The sequence below is a fragment of the Lissotriton vulgaris genome, chromosome 11 (assembly GCF_964263255.1).
Source record: "Lissotriton vulgaris chromosome 11, aLisVul1.2, whole genome shotgun sequence".
NCBI lineage: Eukaryota > Metazoa > Chordata > Amphibia > Caudata > Salamandridae > Lissotriton > Lissotriton vulgaris.
The window spans coordinates 68,064,671-68,091,202 of NC_141699.1; the positions used below are offsets into that span (position 1 = coordinate 68,064,671).

The following is a 26,532-nucleotide window of genomic DNA, read 5'->3' on the forward strand; positions in this document are numbered from 1 at the left end:
TGGAAGGAATGGGTTGATTTTCCAAAAGGTGTTGAGCTGAAGATTGGCTCCCCTAATAGTTGCACTGATGTGATCTTGTAGATTTAGGTATTTGTCCAAGGTTATACCTAAAGATTTAGCAGAGTCAACAACATGAGTGGTGCAGTTAAGAGCAGTAAGTTGTTTCAGCCAGAAAACAATCGGTGCAGAGTGGTTGCGGCGGGGGTGTGACCCCTGACCCTCCTGGTAGGGCGCTCCCCCTCCACGCAGCACCGACTGTGTGCTCCTGCTGCCTCTGCCACTTCCGCTGGTAAGTGTCCTCCGTCCTTTTTGCTTCTGTGCCACTGTCTCCCCCTCTTGTGCCTCGTTTTCTGCCCTCTGTTCCATCCGTTTTTCCTTCGTTTTTTGTGCCTTGTTTTCTGCCCTCTGTTCCACCCGTTTTTCCCTCGTTTTTTTGTGCCTTTCTGCCCTCTGTTTCACCCGTTTTTCACTCGTTTTTTGTGCCTTTCTGCCCTCTGTTCCACCCGTTTTTCCTTCGTTTTTTGTGCCTTTCTGCCCTCTGTCCCACCCGTTTTTCCCTAGTTTTTTGTGCCTTTCTATCCACTGTTCCACTCGTTTTTTGTGCCCTTCTGCCCTCTGTGCCACCCGTTTTTATCTCGTTTTTTTGCCCTTCTGCCCTCTGTTCCACTCGTTTTTTTGTGCCCCTCTTGCCTTCTGTTGCACTCGTTTCCCCCTCAACTGTGCCCCCTACAGGCCTGCCCCCCCTGACTGCCCACTGCCCAATCGCTACTCCCGCCTCCCAGCTGCTCCTCCCTCCCACCTCCCCATATATGCCGTACGCTGCGCGGTGAGGTGAGCGACCCCTGACCCTCCTGGTAGGTCGCTCCCCCTCCACCCATCTCCGACTGTGTGCTCCTGCTGCCGCTGCCACTGCCGCTGGTAAGTGTCCTCCATCCTTTTTGCTTCTGTGCCACTGTCTCCCCCTCTTGTGCCTCGTTTTCTGCTCTGTGCCACTTGTTCCCCCACCCTTGTGCCCCATTTTGCCTTCTGTACCACGGTTTCCCCGCCGCTGTGACCCCTGCGGCCCCGCCCCTGCCCATTCGCTGCTCCCGCCTCCCAGCTGCTCCTCCCTCCCACCTCCCCATATATGCCGGACTCTGCACAGCCGTGCAGTGGACGCAGCAGGTGTGCTGCTGGCACGCCGAAGGCGCACCTAAGGCAAGCCCGTCTGCGCCCGTCCGCGCCTGGACCGCGTCCAGCGCCAGAACCCCTGGACCGCGCAAACGCCACGACACCAGACTCCACTACGATGCCAGCACCCTTCACGCACTCCATGCCGGCCAAAACCTCACCTGCTTCCAGGCTGCCCCGAAACGGACCCACCGACCCTTCTCCTGCTGCACCTGCAGTTTCACCTGCGACAGAGCCACCAAACTTCCAAGGACTGGACCCAACCACCTCTGCTGCATACTCCTCAACACCTGCTCCGCACGCAAACACACCGTCGAACTCTGGGATCTGCTCAACACCTACGCCCCAGACGTGGCCTTCCTGACTGAGACCTGGTGGAACTACTCCTTGGCGCCCGACATCGCCATAGCCATCCCGGACAGCTACAAGATCACCCACAGGAATCGCGCCAACAGAATCGGAGGAGGAATAGCCATCGTCTACAAGTCCACCCTCAAGGTCGCCACCCACGCAGACGACACCCTGAACACCACCGAACACCTCCACTTCCGGATCCACACCGACCCCAACACCACCCTCAGAGGAACACTCATCTACAGACCTACCGGACCCCGGCCTCAGTTCAGCGACTCCATCGCCGACCTCGCCAGCACCGACGCACTCGCCTCCACGGACTACATCCTCCTCGGGGACCTGAACTTCCACCTCGAGAACAACAACGATGCCAACTCCACCACCCTGATCGACAACCTTGCCAACCTTTGCCTCAGACAACTCGTCACCGCACACACCCACGCCGCCGGCCACATGCTGGACTCCGTCTACTCCACAGGCACCCACGTCGCCTTCGACCACACCACCGAACTCCATTGGACCGACCACCACTGCATCCATTTCACCTTCAAGAAACCAACCACGCACCACCGCACCCAACAGCTGTCTTGCCGTTGCTGGAGCAAAGTCACCGAAGACCAGCTGATCACCACCCTCGCCCAGAACCCACCCGCCGATCCCACCAACCCAGACGCCGCAGCCTGCAACCTCAGACAGTGGATCGACGACTGCGGCAACATCCTCGCCCCGCTCAAGAAACCCTCCACCAGCCACGCCAGCAAGAGAGCCACCTGGTTCACCAACGAGCTCCAGACCTCCAAACGCGCATGCCGGAAACTGGAGAAGATTTGGCTCCAAGAACGCACACCGGACAACCACGCGGCCCATAAGGACGCCACCCGCAGACATCACCGCCTCATCAGACTAGCCAAGAGATCCTCCTTCAAAGACCGCCTGGATAACAACACACACAACAACAAAGAGCTCTTCAGCATCGTAAAGGAACTCTCCAACCCCAGCGCCAACAACATCCCGCCCTCACAAGAACTGTGCGACTCACTAGCCATCTTCTTCCACCACAAGATCGCTGACATCCACGACAGCTTCAACACCACGACCACCCCGACTCCGCCAGACTCCACCTCCCCTGTAAACACTACCAGCACCAACCGCCTGATCTCCTGGTCCAACATCAACGACGACGAGACACGCAGGGTCATGAACTCCATCCACTCAGGATATATGTCAGACCCATGCCCACACCACGTATTCAACAAAGCAGACGCAGCCATCGCACCCCAACTACGGAAGGTCATCAACATCTCCTTCGAACAGCGACATTCCCGGAAAGCTGGAAGCACGCCGAAATCAACGCCCTCCTCAAGAAGCCCAAGGCGGACCCCAAGGACCTCAAGAATTTCTGGCCCATCTCCCTGCTCCCGTTCCTGGCAAAGGTCATCGAGAAAATCGTCAACATGCAATTGGCCCGCCACCTGGAAGACAACATCTTGGACTCGTCCCAGTCCGGATTCAGACGAAACCAAAGCACCGAGACAGCCCTCATCGCCGCCACAGACGACATCAGGCGCCAACTAGACAACGGCGAAACATCAGTCTCATCCTCCTGGACCTGTCAGCCGCCTTCGACATGGTCTGCCTTCGCACTCTAAAGACACGCCTCCCAGAAGCCGGAATCCAAGAGAAGGCCCTTGACTGGACCACGTCCTTCCTCTCCGGAAGAACCCAGAGCGTCCGCCTCCCACCCTTCCGATCTGAAGCCACCGACATCATCTGCGGCGTCCCCCAGAGCTCATCTCTCAGCCCGACGCTGTTCAATGTCTACATGGGCCCCCTCGCACAAGTGGCCCGCCATCACAACCTCAACAACATCACCCAGCTCATCCTCTCTCTCACCAAGGACCCACACACCGCCAAAACCAACCTCCACGAGGGAATGAAGGCTGTCGCCGACTGGATGAGGGGCAGTCTTCTGAAGCTGAACTCGAACAAGACGGAGGTCCTCATCCTCGGACCCCCCCCCCTCAGCCTGGGATGACTCCTGGTGGCCGACCACACTGGGAACAGCAACAACACTCACTGACCATGCACGCAACCTAGGATTCATCCTCGACCCCTCCCTCTCCATGTCTAAGCAGGTCAACGCTGTCTCCTCCTCCTGCTACAACACCCTCCGCAGGATCTACAAGTGGATCCCGACCAAAACAAGAAGAACGGTGCCACAGGCCGTCGTCAGCACAAGACTGGACTACGGCAACGCACTCTACACAGGAATCCCAGCCAAACACCTACAATGACTACAACGCATCCAAAACGCCTCCGCCCGACTGATCGTCAACGTCCCCCGCCGCAGCCACATCATCCCCCACCTGAGAGAGCTACACTGGCTCCCCGTCGACAAGAGGATCCCCTTCAAGCCCCTCACCCACTCACACAAAGCACTCCACAAAGCCGGACCAGCCTACCTGAACAGCAGACTCAGCTTCTACACCCCCACCTGCCAGCTCCTCTCTGCCAGCCTCGCCCTCGCCGCTGTCTCCCGCATCCAACGAATGAACTCCGGCGGCAGATCCTTCTCCTACCTCAGCGCCAAGACCTGGAACACCCTCCCTACCCACATACGGCAGACCCAAGACCTACTCGCCTTCAGAAGACTCCTCAAGACCAGGCTCTTCGAGCAGTAGCAGCACCCCCCCCTCCCCATAGCGCCTTGAGACCCTCACTGGTAAGTAGCGCGCTTTACAAGTACTCTGATTGATTGATTGATTGATTGATTGTACAGGGTAGGGCAGGGATTTGAGTGTGTGCTCCCAGTGTCTTCAGCACACTCCAATTTAGTTGAATTTATAGAACATAGATCTGAGGAAGGGGAGAAGTCACAGTTCCCTTGTAGTCTTCCCATGTCATCTGCATACAAACACATCTGAATTCCATCTTTAACCTAGGTCCCAATTTCTTATGCCTCTTTGATTGTTATAGGCTTCTGAAATTGTTTACCACACACATTTGTACAAAATATGCATTAACACCAGGGGTATCCAACCTTTTCTCTTATAAGAGCTACTTCTGTTCAATGATAATCATACCGAGCTACTAGTACTATAAGTATGAGAATAGTGACCACATCAAACAAGATGGCCACCCCATGCAAGATTACCAGCAGTGACCTGCTCAGTACATTTATTTCTTTTTATTTAATTTTAAAGTTTTATAAAGCGCGAACATGACCCATACGGGTATCAGAGCTCTGTACCAAGTGGCTTAAGTGTAATGATAAAAAAAAAGAAAAAGCAGCAGTGGAACAAATTAGGTAATTTAACAACCACAAGATCAAATGGGGGGCACACACTAGGTCTAAGAGGGGCACAGGGAGTCAGCCAATCTAGTGGGACCTGTAAAGTTTCAGCAGAGCAATAGATTAAAAGGACACATGAGAAGAAACATAATACAATTTGAACAAACGGTGTACAAGAGTATCAAAACAGGAGGATAAAAAAGTAGATTGAGATGGTAACAGGGCTAATGCTGTTGATGGTCATTCAGGAGTAGCCATTTGACATGTTTTTTGAAAGAGGCAGTAGGTGGGTTGGATCTGATCGCAGGAGGTAGAGCTTTCCATATTCTTGGAGCAAGACAAGAGAAAGCATGATTGTAAGTACTTTTCTTATTGAATTTGGGAGGTTTCAATAGTCTGGAGTTAGAGCTTCTGAAGTGCTGACTCAAGCCAGATAGCTCAAGTTTTTTTCCCAGGTAAACAGGGGTGTTGTAATGGATAGCTTTGTGCGTCAGACAAGCTATAATAAACCATTTGCTAGCTTCAATGGTCAGCCAGTTTAATTGAGTTTGGTCTGGCGTTATGTGGTCATGTTTCCTCGAGCCTGTGATGAGTGTTGCCGAAGAGTTCAGAGTGGCTCTAAGCAGAGCCAAACTAGCTTTAGGTAGCCCAGCAAGGGTCCCCAACCCATATTACAAGTGTGAGATAAATAGGTATTCTACTACTGGTTGGATGTCCTCAGGTGGAAGGAATGGGTTGATTTTCCAAAGGGTGTTGAGCTGAAGATTGGCTCCCCTAATAGTTGCACTGATGTGATCTTGTAGATTTAGGTATTTGTTCAAGGTTATACCTAAAGATTTAGCAGAGTCAACAACATGAGTGGTGCAGTTAAGAGCAGTAAGTTGTTTGAGCCAGAAAACAATAGGTGCAGAGTGGTTGCGGCGGGAGGTGGCAATACGAAGGAATTCTGTTTTGAGAGTATTTAACAATAGATGGTTATGAATTTGCCTTTTTTGAGTTTTTAGGAGTGCATCATTTAGAGTTTTTATGTCATCTGTAGAGGAGATCTTCAAATACAGTTGAATGTTATCAGCATACGTATGCTATTGAATGTTAGAGCAGTTCAAAATATCAGAGAGCGGTTCCATGGAAAGGTTGAAAAGTGTGGGTGAAGGTGCAGAGCCTCCTGTAGTGACCAGGGTACTGGTTGCAAGGGATTGGTTAACTTTGAATCTGGTTCTGTAAGAAAGAGGCAAACCAATTTATTACAGCATCTGATATTGCCATCCTATATTGAAGAAGAGCAATCAGGTTTTCATGTTTGACGGTGTCAAATGCGGAGGACAAGTCAAGCCAGTTTGCACGGTTGCTTCTCTCATGGCTAGTAGCAGTAACAACACCTCTTAAGCATAACTTGTAAATTATATCCCTTGAGAAAAAAGGTATAACACTTATCCTAAAACATTTGTTTTTCAAAGCCAGACTCGCTCTTCTCCCAGCTTTACTCTAATCCTAAAAATTCAAAACCTTCTGCAGTATGCCAAACTGGCTGCAACGGCACGGCAACTGTGGCCTGCATTCCCAGACGCCCTGGGGCATTCCCACACTCTGGTCACCATGATTGCTATGGCGAGGGGAGAAAGTGTGTTACCCATCTCTACAAAGCATTGAGGGAGGACAAAAAGAACTGCCCTCTAACCATACAAGATAGATGGCAGCAGGTGTGTCCACAGGAGGTCACGACGCGAGACTGGGAAAAAATACACAAGAGTGTGCGGAAGGTGGCGGTGAGCAATCACTTTAAGCAGATCCAGTACAACATAATACATATGACGTACCTCTCGCCCAAGAGGCTGCACACCATTGATGGCGCCAGGGACCCTCACTGCCCCAGATGTCGCTATGACATGGCAGGTTTTCTGCATATGTTATGGACATGCCAGAAGATCCAGACCTACTGTGGGGAGGTTATTGAGGATCTGACCCGAATTACGGGATGGACTATGGAAATCGATCCGCGTGCCTGTTTACTTGGCTTGATTCCTAAGGAACCGAAACGTAAGATCAGCAGGCGGTTCCTGGTCCTGGGTCTAGTCCTATCCAAGAGACCTATTGCGATCCACTGGTTGTCGCACCAGGGACCACTACTGGCAAAATGGAGGGCGGATTTGCGGGAATGGGCCCTGGCAGAGGAGGGGCATATAAGAAATACCAGGAGGGATCCCAAACTACCCGAGGTGTTACTGGCATGGGGAGTGATGATGCAGGAGATACGGGGACAAGCCTTCCAAGTGTCTATAGACAGTGCGATGGAACCGTCCTCCAGTGAGGGGAGGGCCCAAGGACAAGAGAGAGAGGTGGTGGGGGGTGGGGAGAGGGGTTGTGAGGGGCGGATGGGTTTCCTATAGTCGGGTAAGTTTTGGGGTGGAACATCTCATGAGACGGCTAACCGAAGAGAACTTTGAGGGGGGGGGGGGGGGGGAGTTTTCAACTATGGCGAATGTAGTCATTATTGATGACGTATATTCTTATACTGTCATTTTTCGCCTCAGTTGAGGTGTACGAAATGTAACCATGAATGTGCACTGCCGATTTGGAGAAAACCCATTAAAGAAATTTTAATTAAAAAAAAGCTTCAAAACCTTTCAGTGTGTGTAGGTAAAGTCAGAGATTTGGGTTCTGTTTCTAAAGTTGAACGTAGCATGATGTATTAAATATTATTGTTTTCGCATAATTGTAGGAAGCTGGCTTTTTATCTAGTGTACCAAAATAAGGTCCATCATTTTAAAAGTCCAAACAACCCTTATTGGCTTACAGGGCTTATTAAATACCCTTTAATACTCTCTTTTTTATTGTATGGGCGAACAGTGTAGGCTTATCAGAGGATAGTGTTAAGTATTTTTTATACACAAAGAGTGAGAGAGAGATAAATGAGACCCAAAAGCAAGAAGAACCTCAAGACCAATTTAGAAAAATACCTACATTTTTATAGAGTTTTAGACACTTAGATCTTTGTATTCGGTAAATACTTTAGACGTTATTACATTTTGAATAGAAAATGACAGCTGTCAGATTTGAGGCATGATCCTTGAACACTGTAATGTTACCATATGGGATAAACATTCACTGCATAGGCTCAGTTACAATCGACTTACAGGACTGTTCTTCTGTACCTAAGGTAAGTAGGGGTAAGAAAGAGGCTTCAAGCCGAGACTGGGGAACCAGTCCGGCTGAACCCAAAAGTGAGGCTCAGCTCTTGAAGGTCGCTGGGGCACAGAGGACACTGTCGGTTTCCTTGGACTAGGGTTGTGGGCCTCGGGTGCGTAGGTATTTTGTCCGGCGGGGTCGCTCTTTCAGAGGTTCTCACTCTGTATCAGAGACCTGGTGAAGGGGGGCAGAACAGAGTAGCAGGCCACATCGGTGCTGGCCTTTAGGATCCTGATGTCTCTCGTCGGTAGGTCGGGGTCGGTGGTGTATGGACTAGACAGGCGGCAATGGCTCCTGTACCCAGGGTATAGGTGCAGAGTGGCTCCTGGATGTCCTGGTATCCAAAAACTCGTTGCAGAGATGGTTCTGACCTCCTGACCTCCTGGAGCACTAAAACCTTTTTCTGGGATTCTGCCCTCTCAGTAGGCCCGGGGGTCGACAGAACGCTGGACCTGGCAGCTACAGTTGGTACCTGCTGGTGCTGAAAAGTGGTTCAAAAGGGAGGTGGTGATGGACGGAGCATCTGAACCAATCAAACACTCACACACAGTCAACAGATCTGGGTTTAATCCATCACCGTTCTTTAAACCACTCTGCCATCCCAGTTCAGACATGAACATATGCAAATCAGTCTGACCCTGTGCCTCATGGGAACAGTCCAGCCCAAACTGCCAAGCCATGCCTTCGCTGGACAGGAAACAAGCTTCCTAGGACCGGTTTCTGGCATTTCAGCCGTCTTCAGCCAGGTTTGCTTGAATCCAATGGCAAAGTGAGAGGGAGATCTTTTCTGGTTGTTAAGATTCTGGATGGTCTGCCAAGGGGTTTGGACGGTATCCAGTTCTTTGTGAAGTCGGCCTTGGCGATTGGTGCAGTACAAGCAGGCTGTTAGTGTTTGGCGCTATTGTTTGATGCAGGTCCTCTGTTATCGCTCTATCAGTCCTTCTTCTTCCTCGGTTCCTAGTAGTTGAAGTCTTGCCTTGATCTGCTTTCCTGGTTTCAGGGGTCCATCCTAATACTAAATTTAGGGGTGTTAAGGGGCGTGAAGGCTAGTAGCCAACTGGCTACTTACCCTTGGGGTCACTACACCCCTTATATGACGACTTCCTGTGGGTAGTGGGCATAACCCAGACCCAGAGTTTCTAATTCCATCCAAATCTTTCTGTGTTGACATGAGGCAGCCCACCTTAGAGGTGTAACTAGCCTGAAAGTGAACATGCCACTTGACTAGCTAATTTTCCTGCCTATCCTGGTGCCAAATGGGGCTCAGGGCAGGGGGTGGCATCTCCCAGGTCTGGGGAAAGCCGGGGTTGCATATCAAAGGCAGCAGAGGCTTTGAAGTCTCTGGCCTAGGAATGCAGATTGACTAGCCAACCTGCTGGAGGAAGTGATAACACCTCCTGCCAGAATAGGCATTGTTTCTGACCTCCTGAGGGCGTGGGCTCTCACCTATAGGGGGTCCGAAACGCATCAGGGGTGGCAGGCTGGAAGGATCCAGTCAGCCAGCACTCTAGAAGACTAGTAAGATTTCAGGGGGCACCTCTTGGTGCATGTCCTATAATTCTAGTACTGGCATTAGTAAAGATTTATTAAGACAAGGTGTTTGATACCAAACAGCAGTATCGTCAGTGAAGCCATCATGTAGTTGGGGAACTCTTAATGACCAGTGCCCAGTACATATACTTAGGATGGCTTCCCTGTTCGTTCGTACCATCCAGTAATGGAACTAATGCATTGGAAATGCCGTTGCAGTTTCATGTTAAACTGGTATTTATGTCAAAGTAAAACAGCATAAAACAAGAACAGAGGTGAAATATTAACATCTTTTTGTGACATTTTTAAATAAAGCTGTGGCAGTAATTGCTTGTGCATATTACTAAAGCATTCGCCAGGCCCCTACAGTATGAGAGGAGAGATGGTGGATACATTTTGCTTCTGTTTAGCTCTTGGTTTTCTCGTTACTGGGTATTAGTGTGAAGTTTACGTGCTCAGATTATGCTGAAAAATGCTTGAACTGAAGAACGCGGCGATTTAATTAACACTGAATCCCGGCGCGCACGAATCAACCAAACAGTGTGATCCTCTGCAAAACGCAGTAACTCTCTGTAGGCCCCCTTGTTTGCCAAAATATTGAGTGCTTAGAAACGAGCTACCCATATTGCAGCTGTGAGACACACTGGACGCTTACGTTTTTTTAAGAGAAGTCCCAGTTTTAATGTAAACCACTTTTTAAAACAAACCGATATCAATTCAATATTTACCATGTAAAACCTTCTCTTTAAACAAGCACTGGCGTTGCCAATAGGTTTCGCATTTGGAAAGTTGGAGCTATTGGTTTTGTAAATGTCATTTTATATTTATATATCGTTATTGGCATTGTCAATAACAATATATAAATATAAAATGTCATTTACAAAACCAATAGCTCCAACTTTCCAAATGCGAAACCTATTGGCAACGCCAGTGCTTGTGTTACTGGGGGCCAGTTCTGCAGCGGTTTTCTTTTACTGGGGGCCGCTTTTGCAGCAGTGGGGGCGGTTTTGCAGTGATAGGGGACGGTTTTGCAGCAGTGGGGGGCGGTTTTGTTATTGGGGGCTGGTTTTGCTGAGGTGGGGGCTGGTTTTGCAGCGTTGCTTCCATATCGGCCTCTAGTAACAAAAGTAGCATGGGGGTAATTGGTTACCAGTCCGGCCCTGTCCTCAGAGATGCCCAGAGGTATTAAGCCTAGTCAGCACTACCGCTACTTTGCAGTATTCCAAACTTGCTTGTCGATTCTTTGCAAATATTTGTGCATTTATTCAGGGTTAAATATAATCCATAAAAAGTTAATCTAGATTTTTGTGAGGTGTATGTTTTACCCTCCCTAACTCATAGTCCTTGTATGTTGCTATGCAAACTTTCCCGGGAGAATGAATGAGTGTTCAATTCTAGTTGAGGGCTGAGTGAAATCTAAGGAAGGGCGGGCCTGTGGGGACGGGGGATGGGGGATAGGGGTGGTGCGTGGGCTTGTCAGTTCGGGAGTGCATGGTCTTAAATGAACCTAGACTTTGTTACGCATATTTGTCACACACAGACTCACTCACAGCCGAGTGTACCAAACATAACTTAGTGTGTGTGGAAAGCAACGGTGGGAAGTGGGGTCGTGGTTGTTGTGTTTGCTTGAACGTGGAGCCAGTAAGAGAGACAACGAGAGAGCAGCTTCGATCGTATTGGGTGTGATGTTAAAATCACGGGCGATCAAGCCTCAACAGGCCAACCCTCAGCATTCTCTAGTGCCTGGGGGCTGTTGTAACATTGTCAAAGCAGGTCCGTGGATGGGGGCCCTGCTGCAGAGGCCTCGTTGCATTGGGTAGCTCACACGCCCGAATCCCAGTTGGGCTGATGCAGAGCTTCCTCCTTCCGGGGTCGATAAACGTGCCATTTGAGCGGGGTTGGTCTGTTTGTCTTGGCAGGGCTGATTTTAATTTCAGTCGCAGAACATTTCAGAAAGGTGCGCTTTCCCCCAAAGTACAGCAAGAAATAGTTTTTACAATTCTAACCAACCAAGTTCTGGAATATTTAGAGAACATTTTTAAAGTTTTAAAAATATTGTAAAAGAAGATGAACATGTTCTAATGTGACGTCAGTGCACAGTCCCTGTGGCTGCTACCCCGAGGGAGCCGCTGAGGGCAAAAAAAACGAAAACGTCAGGATTAATTCGCCCTATTATCAGCCTACACGTCCAGGGCTTTAAGGGAAAATAAAAAAACAAAAAAGGCACCGAGACGGGTCCCATCGGGCTCTCCATTGTTGCCCTCACTCTCACGTGAAGAAACATCTGAACCCTGAAGCAGACCTCTCGTCACTGCCGCTGAGGTCACTTGAAAGAAACTCGTGAAAGTTCTTTCAGTCTCAATTCAGAACTGAATCATTTTCAATATTATGAACAACGAGGTGATCGTTGTTGCTGATTTTATCTTATGCAAATAACAACCCTTGGCAAAGCCAATATTTCTGGCTTGTATGTGTAATAGCTTTAAAGAGGCAGCCGGACGATTAATCAAGACGTACTGAACAGAAAATGGTGCCTCCAAATAGAGGAAGGTAATGCCAGGGACAAGCGGCTATCGGAGGCGGAGATGGATGAAGCCAGGTTGTGCTGAGAACAGAAACATCTAAGAATGAATGCGGCATGGCGATTCTAGGGTTGTTGCAAGCGACTCAGTGATGTTTCAACACGAACTGTAAACAATGACCGGAAGGTACCCACACGATCATATTAAAAAATTTAAAACCCGTTCCAGAAAGGGGACGGCACAGTTCTTAACGTGAAGCCATTCCTGAGAGAGAAGCCTTTGTTAACTGCTGCAACTGAAAAATATAACCACTAACTTGCTAGAAGCAGCGAATTGGAGCCTTCTTAAACGGGAGATGCGCGGAGGGAAGCCGGATGGGGTCGGGAGAGCCTGGTGGGGGGGCGGGAATGCGAGATTGAGGGGAGGAGAAGTCGGATGGGGGCGGGAGAATAGGGAGAGGAGATGCACGTGGATGGGGGCGGGAGAGCTTGGTGGCAGATGGGCCGGATGGGGGCGGGAGAGCCTGGTGGGGGGGCGGAGGCGGAGATGGATGAAGCCAGGTTGTGCTGAGAACAGAAACATCTAAGAATGAATGCGGCATGGCGATTCTAGGGTTGTTGCAAGCGACTCAGTGATGTTTCAACACGAACTGTAAACAATGACCGGAAGGTACCCACACGATCATATTAAAAAATGTAAAACCCGTTCCAGAAAGGGGACGGCACAGTTCTTAACGTGAAGCCATTCCTGAGAGAGAAGCCTTTGTTAACTGCTGCAACTGAAAAATATAACCACTAACTTGCTAGAAGCAGCGAATTGGAGCCTTCTTAAACGGGAGATGCGCGGAGGGAAGTCGGATGGGGTCGGGAGAGCCTTGGGCGGGAATGCGAGTGAGGGGAGGCGGATTCGGAGGAAAGCCGGATGGGGGCGGGAGACTGGTTGGGGGGGCGCCATTTAACTTTGAATTACTGTCCCAGTCGAGATAAGCCCCACTGCAGAGGATGTTTCCTGTAAGCCTTCCTCTCTTTTAGCGATGGACGTGATGGAAATAAGAAGATAATACCATGCTCTCAGGGCGGAACTGAAGTGCTGGCGGGCAGAAAGGACGGCCATGCGAGGTGGGAGGAGATTGAGGCGTCCGCAGCTCTAAATTAAATTAAATAAAAAAGCCCAGGCTCGGCAGTGCAGCATGGCTGTGATTGCGTGGAGAGAGAGGGGAGGTGCTGGTGTGGGAAGGGGAGGCTGTGATTGCGTGGAGAGAGAGGGGAGGTGCTGGTGTGGGAGGGGGGAGGTGCTGGTGTGGGAGGGGGAGGCTGTGATTGCGTGGAGAGAGAGGGGAGGTGCTTGTGTGGGAGGGGGGAGGTGCTGGTGTGGGAGGGGGAGGCTGTGATTGCGTGGAAAGAGAGGGGAGGTGCTGGTGTGGGAGGGGGGAGTTGCTGGTGTGGGAGGAGTGCGCGTGCATGTACACGGGCACTGCATGAAAACCGCGGGGCTGAAAGCCCTTTGGTTTGAAGATGTTTTCGCCGACATGAATTCTCGCTACGCTCGATGCGCTTGCGCGCATCGATAGGTCGCGAGACCTAAAAATGCTATCAGTACAGTAGTTGGAGGATATGATTGTATTGTTGTGATATTCTGGATAGGTGTGGATAGTAAATGTGAATAATAACATATCCATTATTGTGTTTCTTGCAGAGCATTGTGAAGGATTTTGCGGCACGCTGTGGAATGATTTTGCAGGAAGCAATGAAGTGGGCTCCGTCTGTCACCAAATCTCACCTCCAGGTACCTACTTGTGTTAGTGGAGCATTCTGTGCTATATTGGAACCAGTTAATGGTACCCCTGCAGCTGACCTTCAGGCGTCCTCTTAATTGTTCAGCATTGGGATTTACATTGACATGCCTTTCACGTTCTAACATGAAAGGTACATTGAGAAGGGGTAACTGTATGAAAGATACCAACACTGGGAAACTCTGGTTAAGATAAGGAGTCTTTCCCTTCTACATTATTATATCTTTCATATAGTTAAAAAAAATGTTTATTGAATATTATATTTCAGTCATCACAACCATTGTTATACATACAGTTCAATCTTGTAATATCAGGAGAAGTGATCAATCAATCATAGCATCAGCTTTTCTGGACATGGCCATTGCCACATTTGGGGATATATATATATATACAAGTCCCCTCGATATGTATTTCACTCCCCCCCCCCCCCCCCACACACACACATTTTTCATCCCATTTTTTGCGACATTCTTGAGATTTAGAGACTTCTTTTCAGCAATCATGCACTTATTGAGTTCAGACGCCCAGGTCGTTTATGTTGGCCTCTCCCTTCTCTCCATTTCATCGCTATTGCTCTTTTAACAAGTGTGTACCCCAGAGTAGCCAGTTGATGTTCTGCCTCCGTGAGATCGGTCGCGTCACAGATATTTAAAAGTCCCAGTGGTGGAGTGAGGTTGACCTCTTTGACCAGTGCCTCCTGCATATGTGTTGTTGCCCCCTTCCATATGGGTCGTATGAACGGGCATTCCCATATTGTGTTGTAGAAAGACGCTTCCTGGTGACATCCCCTCAGACAAAATACGTCCTGCCTATGTCCCATTTTCGTTAGCGTGACCCCAATGTGGTAGGTTCTATATAAAAATTTTAATTGGATCAGTCGAAAACTGTGCACAATAGCCACCTCCCTTGGTGACATTAGCGCCGTCTGACAGTCCTCATCATCAATGCCCCCCTATGTCAGCTTTCCACCAACTACGTAAAGCTTGGAAGGGGTCAGGTAGGTTATTGCAAAGTTTGCAGTATGTTAATGATATAGCTTTGTCTGGAATTGGTTCAGAGAGCAGCCGGTCCTCCAGTGGGGAAGATTCCGGAAGTGTCCTCATATCTGGGAGTGCCGTTATTAAGGCATGGGGAATCTGCAGATACCGAAATGTCTCCACTTTAGGTAACTCACATTTCTCTTGTAGTGCCCGGAAAGTGAAAAAGAACAAAAATGTATGAAAGATGGTGGTGTTGAAGAGCTGTGAATATAGGCATGTCTTCACACTTAATGGGCCACTGTAGAGAACAAACTTTGTACTAACTCTGTCTCCCTTTTTCTTCCTCTCAGCCTGACATTCTCCTTTCTCACTCTTTCATCTCTTTCCCTTTCTCCACTTGGTCGGTCTCTCTTGTTTACCCTTGTGTATCCTGTCCTTTCTCTCTACTTTAGTGTGCTGTTAGGCTGGGTTTCAGTGTTGATTTTGTAAGGTGCCTCTTGTCAAGCTTGTAGCTGATGTTGCCTCGGAAGTACAACGGAAGTGATGCTCAATTCCCAACTTCCCCCAACTGGTTCACCATATGCCAGAATCGAATAACTGGACACAAATAGTGATGCCCGTCAAGGGAAAACAGGAAAACAAAACAAGGAAAGTAGGGGAAAAAACAGGTGTCTTCATACACAGCTGAAGTGACTGTTAATCTTGGGGAATCAATGCACCTCTGTAAACCATCTCCTAGATGCAAGGACAAAGAACAAACATTAGTGTAAGTCTTATTGGTATGTAGTAGAAAATCTAGGAAGGGTGAGAAATCTATGTATCGTCTGGTGTGTAGAGGTGGGCAAAGGAAAGGAATTATGACTGGTTGATCATAGGAATGTAGTTACTCCATATGCCCTGCAATGTAACATGAATGATTAACCTTTACGCTACAACCAATACCCAATATATGAGATATGACTCTTTGCCTACCTTATGTATAAAGGAACACAAAATAAGGAGATGGAACTAGAATCAATACTCCTCTAGTTCCAACTTGAAATCAAAATAAGGGTTGAAGCTAGGACCAGAATCGATACTCCTCTAGTCCTAACAAAAAGAGGGGGATATTCCCAATACTAAATTATTCTGCCCAATAGCCAACAGCTCATGGGGAAACAAGACAATCTCAGAAAGAAATGCTAATCCCTTTAAGACTCAGGGATAGCATCTGAAGCTAGCCACAAATAAATGCCTCCAATCCACTAGCGATTTAACAGAAAACCGCTATCTTCACAAGAGAACAGACAGATGCCTAAAGCTCAAATACCTGCACTATATCGATACCAACGCCAGCTGCAATCCCGACGGGACCCGCAGAACGCCACCACCGTGACCCGGATGTGAAACCAAACGACCCCGGAACCAGAAAGGAACGCGAAGCGTTCTTGGGATGGAGGGAATGGGCTATATGCCGGGAACAACGCGTATACGCATGCTCAGGTTTTCACGCATGCGCCGCTCGTCTTGCCAACCATCTGGTCGTTGATTTTGCCAACCCCAACTCCGGCTGCAGGCACAACACCTCTGTTATGTTTGATATGATAGATCTGCCCACACTGCTACAATGCTGACAGCGGCAGAAGCAACCACTCGCTTGCTTTCCAGTGACGTGCCTCTTTCTTGCTTTTCATGACATTAATCTCGCATATAAAAAAGTTTGGAATCTTTACTTATCTGTAGGACTATAGAAGGCAGATTTGCTCCATCCAATACAGCTGTTACATATGGCCCTCCTCTTTTAGATGTTTAAGATGCTACAACTCCTGTGTTGTGCTCACGTGCTGTTCTTGTGCAAACAGTACTGGTATCTTCAGCAGCTGAGTGTTCAAACAGTGTGAGCATAATAGGTATCCTATACTAACAATATCACTACAAAACGTAACTATCCAAACTGTAGATATGAATCTAACCTAAGCCACAAACCTACCTGTGAGCCTACCCCTCGCATCAAGCTTAACTCTAGCCCCAAACCTAGCTCTGAGCCTACTTCTAGCAACTAGCACTAAGCATAAATCTAGCCCTCAACCTAGCTCTGAACCCAAACTTGGCAGTTAACCCAACCCTAGTATGAGCCTGTAGTATCCTGCCTTTGATGTTATTCAGGTCACCTCATGCTCTGCCAGTGGAATGTTCCATGGATGATGTGTTACAGAATGTTGGGAGTCAGAAGTGTCAGTTGAGAAGGGCTGATCAGCATGCTGGCTGCTCCTGGTGGGGTTCTGTATTGGACTTAACTACATGTCCTGTAACTAACTACAAATAAACATCTGAAGATCCTCTACACGTATGGACGTCGTTACTACATTTTGTTGTGCGACGAGCTTCAAGAGAACCTATGCGTACGACATTTGACTAGTGAAATTGGACGCCTCAAGAAACTCCAAGGTAAAGAATTTCCTGTATCTTTTCTTCTCATCACTAGCAAACTGCCACCCCGAGCCCCACCAGTGACCTTGTCATTGGTCGACCCACCAGTGCCAGTTCCAGCTCTTCTTGTCCTGCTACCTTGGAAGAGGTGTCCTTCTCTTGCTACGGTGTCCCACTTCAGTGGCACAGTGCCTGCCAGAGGAGTGACAAAAATTACTCTGTTTTCAATTGCCCCAGGGATTCACTTCTACATCCTACTGGTTACTTTCTAACTCCAAACCTTCATTGTCATCTGGGTTTGTGCCCTGCAAGGCAGGTGCCTATACTCTGTGTTTATATGCTACAGTGAGCCTGCATCCAGACTCAAACTACAGGTATCAGTCTATACAAAATTACATTGCCTGGACGAGCACTGGGTCTCATTTGTGTCCACCAAGTGGACACCGGATCTGTCTTGCCATTAATTAATGCCGGTCTTGTGCGGAAACCGTTTGGTTTAGGAGCATACTATTGCTACTACATGGAGTTCACTCATCTCTGCACAATCTTTCGTACGAAGTTGGCGATGCCCTGAACCCAAACTTAGCAGTTAACCCAACCCTAGCATGTACCTAACTCTAGCCCTGAACCCAACCATAGTCCTGGCCCTATCCTTAGTCCTGAGCCTAACCCTAGACTGATCCTAGCTCTGAACCCAAAATTAGAAATGAACCCATCCCTAGCCCTGAACCCAACCCTAACCCTGAACCCAACCCTAGTCCTCGCCCTAACCCTAACCCAAGTCCTGAGCCTAACCATATCTCTGAATCTAAAGTTATCAGTAAACTCACTCTGCCCTGAAATAAAACGTACCCCCAAATCTAGTAGTAGCCCTGTACCCATCTGTGAACCTAACCCTGTCACGAAGTGTGAGAGCTGGGTTTTAGTTGCAGTAACCCCCACACTTGTTGCCAGACTACTGATGCACTTTTGACTAGATGTGCCCTGGGCCCCTGCCAATCATGGTCCCAGGGCCTGTGTTCTTTCATAAAAACTAACCCCAACCCAATTGGCATCTCTGGCCACAGGTCAGCCCCTGGTAAATGGTACCACAGCTACCCAGGGCACTGTGACCAGGGAAGGCCTCTAAGAGCTGCAGCACTTATTGTGCCACCCTTAGAGGCCCTGTGCCTTTACACACACAAACTGCCTTTGCAGGCTGCATGGTTTGGTGCAGAACAAAGTGAAGAGTCGACATGGCACACATCCCTGTGTGCCATGCCTACAACCTACTGCCCTGGCATAGATCAGTCACCCCTCTAGCTGGATGTACTACACCAGTGGTGAGGGTACAGGTGCCTGACCCCTGTATCCCTGCAGTGTCTAGGTCCGTTCTTAGACATTGTAAGTGCAGTGCTGCCATTAAGAGTATATGGTGTTGGGAGTTTGTCATTACGAACTCCACAGCACCTAATGGCTACACTGAAAACTAAGACGTTTGGTATGTAGGAAGCTGGCTCTGTATATACTATACCAAAGTGAGTTGTAGTGTGCATAGAGTCCAGTGGAACCCCATAGGTAGGCAGAGGTGAAGTTAGATAACACCTCATCTTCTATTTATGGTAGAGTGGTCAAACAGTATCAGAGGACAGTGTTAAGCATTGGTTATACACACTCAGCAAATGAATTCACACACTCAAAGACTGAACTTCAGACCAATTTGTTTTTGTTATAAAAATATTCTTTTAGTTATTTTATTTTCTAGAACCAAGAGAGCCTGGCACAGGTAAGCAATAAATACTTTAGAGTAGTAATGCAGTTTGTAAACAGTTTGAATTTGTAAGTGTATATGCACTTTGTTTTGACTCACAGTATGGTTGCAGGGAAATGCAATACTATGTAAATACAGTAAATAGACTTGAATCGGCTTTTCAGTAAAATACCAGGTAAGTTACTTTTTAGATTACTTTTCTTACACAGAGTAGCATATCTGGATACTACTCTGGGGTATCTCCTGTAAACCGGTAAGTAAAAGAGTTTTTGTTAAAAAGTACAATTTTAAAGAACTGCTTTAGTTTTTCAAACTCCACACAGAAACGTTTCCAAGAAAAACAGTCAATGTTATCCAATGGAGTAAAATAGTGTTATTGGTGTTAAGGTAAGTATGTGGTAGTGGAAGCTGAGGTTCTGGGGGTAGACTCAAGGGTCCCCCAGGGTCAAGGATGCACTCTTGTTACACCCTCAGCGGCACTAGGGCGGGCGTGTGTAGAGTGCTGAGGCCCATTGTTATCCAATGGGCGATAGAGGGCCTCTGGTTGGTGGCTGCCGACAAGCAGGCCACTTGGTTGTGAGATCTAAGCTCCTGGACTTTAGCCCGGGTTAAATGGGGAAACAAAGTAGTACCAAAGGTGCACCCTCAGCTGCACCAGGGCGGCTGGGTGCAGGGTGCTGTTTCGACATCGGCCCCCTGTTGTTTGCAAAGGGGAACCTCCGGTTTGCAACAGCACTGCAGGCTTGGGGACGAAGGTCTTCTGGGTGCGGCCACAATTTCGAGAGGTAAGTTGGGAAGTTAGGGGTTGGTTACGCACTGTTGATTTGGCCACCCAAGGCCATGGGGTGTCTGGTGCAGGGTGCCTTTTGGGGTCGGATTTTCTTACCATCTCCTGGTCGCGGTTGGGTGGACATTCTGGATTTAGGCTGCAGGCGTCGCCTAGAGGTTTGAGGCAAGTCATTGGTCGCCGGATCGCAGGTAAGGATCGCTGGGGGGACCTCCTCGTGGTGTTTACTTACTTAAGCTCGGGCCATGGACGGCGGGTGCAGAGTGGTGCGGATTTGCGGTGTCCGACCAGAGCCAGAGGTTGCAGGTGAACAAATCTGGTGATCAAGGCGGGTCCTCCGGGGTGTTCGAGGTTGCTGGCTGCAGGACACACAGGGATTTCGCAAGAGCAGGTTCGCAGTGGAAACAGGCTGGTAGGGCTGGGGCCAAGTCAGTGTGCGTCTTCCTCTTGTTAGCTTTTACACAGCTGTTTAGTCTTTGTTCCTCTTTTCTTGTAGTTTCTACTGGTCTGAAGAAGCAAGGTCCAGGGATGACCTTAAATACTAGATTTAGGGGCATTACAGGTAGGTAAAAGGTAGGGACTAGTGGGTATATTCCCTGGGGTGGGTACACCCCTCTTTTGCCACCCTCCAGTGGGAGCGGGGCATGAGCCTGTGCCTGGTTGGCTGAGTCCCCCCTATATGCAAGATGGCTGAGACTGAGAGTTGTGCTTCACCTCGCCTCCCCCACCTGAGGGGTGGAGTTGGCAGAGGTGGGCACACCTCTCTTCCTCTCTTGTTTTTCCTGCCAGTTCTCCCGCCCAAAGTGGGGGTCAGAACCTATGGGGGACAGTTGCTGAAAGCAGCAAGTGGCCTTGGGAAGCTCACAAAGGTGGCAAGCCTTTGAACCTTCCCCATCGTGAATGAACCCTGCCCATTCTGGGGAGGAGGCTTGGCACCTCGTCCCAGGATGTGCATCTAACATTAGCCTGAGACCCAACCCAAGCCCTGATCCGAATCCTGGTTCTGAGCCTAACCCAAGCCCTGAAACTAGCCGCAAACCTAACCTTAGCCCAGGAACCTAGCCGCACTCCTAACCTTAGCTAGGGACCCAACCCTAGTCCTGAACCTAGCCCTGAACCTTACTCTAGCCCTGAACCAAATCCTAGCAGTGAACCAACCAATAGCCCTGGCCCCAGCCCTGAACCTACCCCTAGCCCTGAATCCAGCTGCAAACTTGTCCCTTACCTGATAATTTCCTTAATACCCGATGAGGTTGTTACAACGATATAAAGATCCCAAGTATCTTTGTCCTGGTGAAATTTTGCCCACTGTGTTTTTGTTCAATGATATTAAAATGTCAATGTTTTGGTGATAAGCTGCATTCCAACATCTCTTCACACACTGCCAAAGGTCTCAACTCATCTTGTTTAGCACTTGGAGTTTGGTTCTCTAAAAAAGGTCTTATTTAGAATGCTGTTGCTTGTTTTTCCTAGGAATACCTGAACAAGCACCAGAACTGGGTGTCCGGACTATCCCAGCACACAGGATTGGCCATGGCTACGGAGAGCATCCTTCACTTTGCAGGCTACAACAAGCAGAACACCACACTCGGGGTAAGTAGCTGACTTCTCTGATAATCCAACATATTTGTAGTATAACATGTAGAGAGGTTAAACTGCGCTTGCATGGATATATACTAAGCACAGATTATGTTTACATCATACTCTTTAAAGAATGAATGGTTCTTATCTATGGGTGAGGTCTGCTTGAACTATTTATGCATTATCAATGGTAGAGAACTAAGGCCTTTTGGGTGCATTGTCACCTGTAAAGAATAGAGCGCCTGCATACATGAGTGGATAATCTGCATGTCCCGTGTGAGCAGGATCTCAGTAGGGAACACATGGATGTATTCCATGCTTGGCCTGTGTGTGCATCATCAGCTGTAGATCATAAAGGGACTTGTAGTGTCTGTATGGCCTTGTCTATATCATCAGCTGTAAGAGTACAAAGCGTGCACTCGAGTTGATACTCTGCATGACCTATGTGTGTGTTTTGAGCTGTAAAGAAAAGAGGGCTTCCGTTGATGAGTGGATACTCTGCATGGCCTGTGTGTGCATCATCGAGGTAGCAAACACATGGCTGTGCTCTGTTCTTGGCCTTGTGTGCATCGTCAGGCATAAAGAATGGAAGGCATGTGCTCATGAGTGGATACTGTGCATGGCCTGTGTGTGTGTGTGTGTGTGCATCATCTGCTGCAGATAATAGTGTAGGAAAGTGCCCCTTTTTGAGATGGTCACCCCACTTTGTTTCCTGGTATCTGATGCAATTTTGACTGAAGTGCACTGGGTTCATGCTAACCAGTTTCCCAGTGCTGGCGCTCTTTCCCTAAAGCAAGGTAACTGTTCAGTTGTACCTCAGTCGGCAAGAACTTTACCGCCTCTGTAAGTCCCTAGTACCTAGGGCATGGGTCCTAAAGAGGGTCCCTAAGGGCTGCATCATGTATTGTGCCACCCTAAGGGACCGACCACCAAACTCATGCAGACTGCCATTGAAGGTTGCCTAAAATGGTGCAAACAAGTGTGAAAACACGACATGGCACACACCCTGTGTGTCATGCGCCCAGACACTGCAGGCAGTATATGCAAGTCACCCATATATCATGCCTTATAGCCCTAAAGCAGGGTGCATTATATTACATGTGAGGACATATCTGCATGAGCAGATATGCCCCTGTGCTGTCTCGTTCTGTTACTAGATAGTACACGTGAGCAGGGAAGCCATCTTAAGTATATGTACAGGGCACTGGTCATTACGAGTTCCCCAGCTGCATGATGGCTTTACTGAAGCCTATGGTGTTTGGTATCAAATACCTTGTCTTAATAAATCCTTGCTGATGGCAGTAATGGATTTATAAAAACATGCACGCAGTGGGCACCGAAAGATGCCCCCTGAAAACCAACCAGCCTCTTAGTGTGCTGCCTAACTGGTATCGTTCAGTCGCCACCACAGACAAGTTTCTGAGTCCCTGCAGGTGAGAGCCCATGCTCTCGAAGGCCAGAAACAATGACTGCCCTGCTGCCTTTGATATGCAACCCTGGCTGGTGAGGTCAAAATGCTTTTATCCCCATTTTAAGAAGTATGTATTTATAAGATAAAACTCATAATATTAATAGGATTTCCATTGAATTAGAGCAAGCACGTTTCTGATGATCTGATGGATACTTCTAACTGCAGATTCCCCACTATATTAATTCTCCCAGGCGCTACACTGGATCTGGAACTTTCCCAGCAATTGTTCATGAAAACACCAACAGGTGGCACCCTTGAGCTCTGCAGCTACAATGCAACGCCTCTGGAAGTAACAACCTGGAGCTGTATATAGACACCATCATTGTTTGTAGACATTGGTTCTTTTCTTTCCATGCCCTTTAACTTGAATCCAAAGCTCTACTCCCAAAACAGGTCTTGGTGTTTCACCAACTCTGACATTTTTCTCTTGGCGAAAAAGTGTTATGAAAAGTGTGTCCTCCAAAAACTACAGGATTTAAACCATGCTATGACTGTAGGAAGGAGATGTCTGTCACAGATCTGCACAATATCTGCCTGTGGTGTCCGGGGTCTAAGCATAACCTAAAGTGCGCCCCTGATGCATCAGAATTCCATCAGTAATGCTCCTCTGGATAAGGAGTCCAAGAGGATTGAGGCATTTGGCAAACACATATTCTACTCTGCCAGCATGGCATTACAATCAGTAAATGCTGCTTCTTTAGTGGGTTGGTACACACATGCCCTCTAGGACATCGCCAGGGAGATCTTGTTGGTGGTCCTGGAAGACCTTAGGTCCTCTTTGGCTCAGACAATTCATGATGGACAAGACATGGTCCAGTATATGATTTAAGCTGACCTACATACCGCTGATTGACTGGGATGGATGGTTGACACTGGTGTTGTCCTCAGTCGACATGCATGAATGTGAACTACAAGATATTCTGGAGATGTTCAAGCCACTCGTGGATATTTCCTTTGATGACTTATGCCTTTTAATTTGAAAAGGTGATTCCGCTTTGAGATCTTTTAAAGAAAGCAGAGACACAGTGTTCTCTCTGTGTGTTCACCACTGTTCTAGCGAAAAATTCCTACTCCATACCAATATATTGTAGTTCAGGGACATTCTTCTGGCTCTGAAGGCATTTCTGCCATCCATCAACAAGAGTCTGTTGCAGGTTCTCTTGGAGAGTATTACTGCCTTGCGGTACTTCAATAAGCAGTGTGGAGTGGGGTCCAGGGTCCTGTGGCAGGGGGCTCTGCAGCTCTGCAGATGATTGGGGAATCAGGACATTTTTCAGTTTGTGAACCACCTTGCAGGGTCTTTGAATGGCAGGGTGGTCAAGGGTAGCAGGTGGGGCCAGGCAGAACAAGCATGGGCTACATGAGGTGGTGCAGGACATCTTCCAGCAGTGCAGAGAATCCTGGCTGGTTCATTTAATCTCAGTCTAATGCACAGCGCCAAACGTTTTGCTTATTGCAGACCCTGCAAGAAAACATGCTGGAATTTCAACATGGGACTCCTGTACGTCTTTCCGACCCTGCCTCTCCTTCCTTAAGTTCTGAAAAAGATCAGGAATGAATAGACCCAAGTCATCTTAATTGCTTCAGATTGGGCCAGTTAGGTGTATCTCCCAGACTTTAGGACATGGGCTTCTGTCTTGTGATTAGTCTACCATTTTAGGATGATATTATGTGGTGGCAGCAGGTCAGGGTCTTTCACTCAGATCTACGCATTCTTCACCTTTATACATGGGGATCAATCAGCAGCAGTTGACTGTGCTTGATCTTTTGCCTGACGTGGTGGATATCATCCTCTCAGCCAAGTGTCCTTCCACGAAGTCCTTTTATGCTAGATGCTGGGATGTTTGTGTACTGGTGTGGTATCATCAAGACTGACCCTTTACATGCTAAACTATCAAATATTTTTTTTGTATTAACTTTGTCTTTGGCACAACAAGGTTATAGGTCAGCCATTTTGGCTTTTCTGCATTTGCCGGACCAATCGTCCTTGTTTAAATCACCTGTTGTGAAGAGGTTTATAAAAGGTTTGATACAAATATTTCCTCCCAAAGCATCTTAGATGCCACAGTGGGACCCTAATTTGGTCTTCACGTTTCTAATTTGTACACCTTTTGAGCCTATTCACAGCTGCTTGCTCCGTCTTCTAACTTAAAAGACTGTATTTCTCATTGTGATTACTTCAGCTCACCATTTAAGTGAACTTCAGGGACTGATGAGGCAACCTCCCTATCCCATCTGTTTGCTGTACAAACTGGTGCTGAGGACTTGGGCAACCTTCTTGCCTAAAGTCATGACTTTCCTCCACGTTTGGCCATCCATCAACGTGCCAGCCTTCTTTACCTTCGCCTCACCCCTCAAAAGGGCTTTAAGCGATATTAATCGTCCCAAAGAACACTGTGGGATGATCAGCTTTTTATCGGGTTTGCCATGGTGCAGAAAGGGCATGGTATGCAGAGGTGGAGGTCGATAGTCCTCTACAATGCTCTGGCCAAGAAGCAGCCGTGGGAAATCTGAGAGCCCATTTCGCCAAGGCTAAGGCTACTACCGCTGTATTGGCACTCGGAGTGCCTGTCCTTGACATCTGCCAAGCTGTGACATAAGTGCCAGTGCACATGTTCACAAAGCCCTACTGCCTTGAAAGTCAGGTCTGGCAGGAAGGGCTTTTCACCCTTTGCGGTCTGATTCCACTACAGAGACTGTGGAGGTACTGCTTTATATCTATAGTAAGATGGAGAACCTGAGGTTAAAGTATCCATTAGTAACGATCTTGCTGGTGGATTCTTGAGCTAACCATAGATTCCTCACTGCCCTCCCTCGCCCTGTTCTGTAACGTGGTGTCTTTTTAACATTTGAAAGTGTCCCAAATAAGAAATCTGCACACTGTTACTGACAGTTGTTCACACTTCGATCTGAGAGCATGGAAAGGGAAAAATAAGAAACTAACCTTTACCCAGGGGAGGCACTTACATGTGGTTCCTCTCTGTCTCTTCTGGGGCAGTACAGATCCAGTGTGAAGCCACAAGGTGCCCCCTTGTGGTGCACATGAGCATTGCTGGAGAATAGTTCCTGGATCCAGGCTGGCACCCTGGGAGTATTCAAACGTGTAGACTCTGTCCTTAGGTGGTTGAAAAAGCAACTTGAAAGAGCATTACCAAGGGTAAGTAACTTATATAATGTGTATACCTTTGCATTCTATTCTACACCATGAGGTGGTATTTGAGTAAGAGTCAGTGTTGACTCTTGTTTCAAATGCTGGTGCAAAGTATCCGCACCATCCGTCCAAGATGTTGCAAATCCTGTTCCGTATAATCATTCAGTAAATGTGAATGAATAGCAAAGGGTGAGTCAGAAAAAAATGAGGGGTTGAAGGTGAGCAATCAAAGCCTGAAAGTAAATTCGTCCAGTTAACCCAGTTAGACTTTGACATTTGTGGTTTGAGAAAACTAGTCTATACCTCAACAACATTCCATTGTGTTTCTTCACCCAACAACCTTCAAAGATTGATGACCAGTGCTAAACTCCCAATGCGTTGGGATGGTGCACCCTGCGGGTGATGTTTCCTCTGTTGATCCTCATAGAATGTAGATTGCTGGAGGCTGATAGAATTGACACCCTTCCAACACTGCTCTCATTGTAAAGCAAAATACCAGTAGATGGCCCATCATGACGAATGCAACTTTCACATGTCTCTCGGGACCATGATGACTC

General features: G+C 48.1%; 1 protein-coding gene across 2 annotated transcripts in view; it reads left to right on the plus strand.

The window, feature by feature from the left end:
• Window positions 1-26,532, plus strand: part of PI4KA (phosphatidylinositol 4-kinase alpha) — a 614,454-nt gene that overhangs the window by 409,169 nt on the left and 178,753 nt on the right. For both annotated transcript variants that reach the window (XM_086942716.1, XM_086942717.1), the window contains exons 28-29: window positions 13,750-13,839; window positions 21,246-21,365. In XM_086942716.1, coding sequence (XP_086798842.1) covers window positions 13,750-13,839; window positions 21,246-21,365 — 210 coding nt within the window. The remainder of the gene's footprint in view (window positions 1-13,749; window positions 13,840-21,245; window positions 21,366-26,532) is intronic.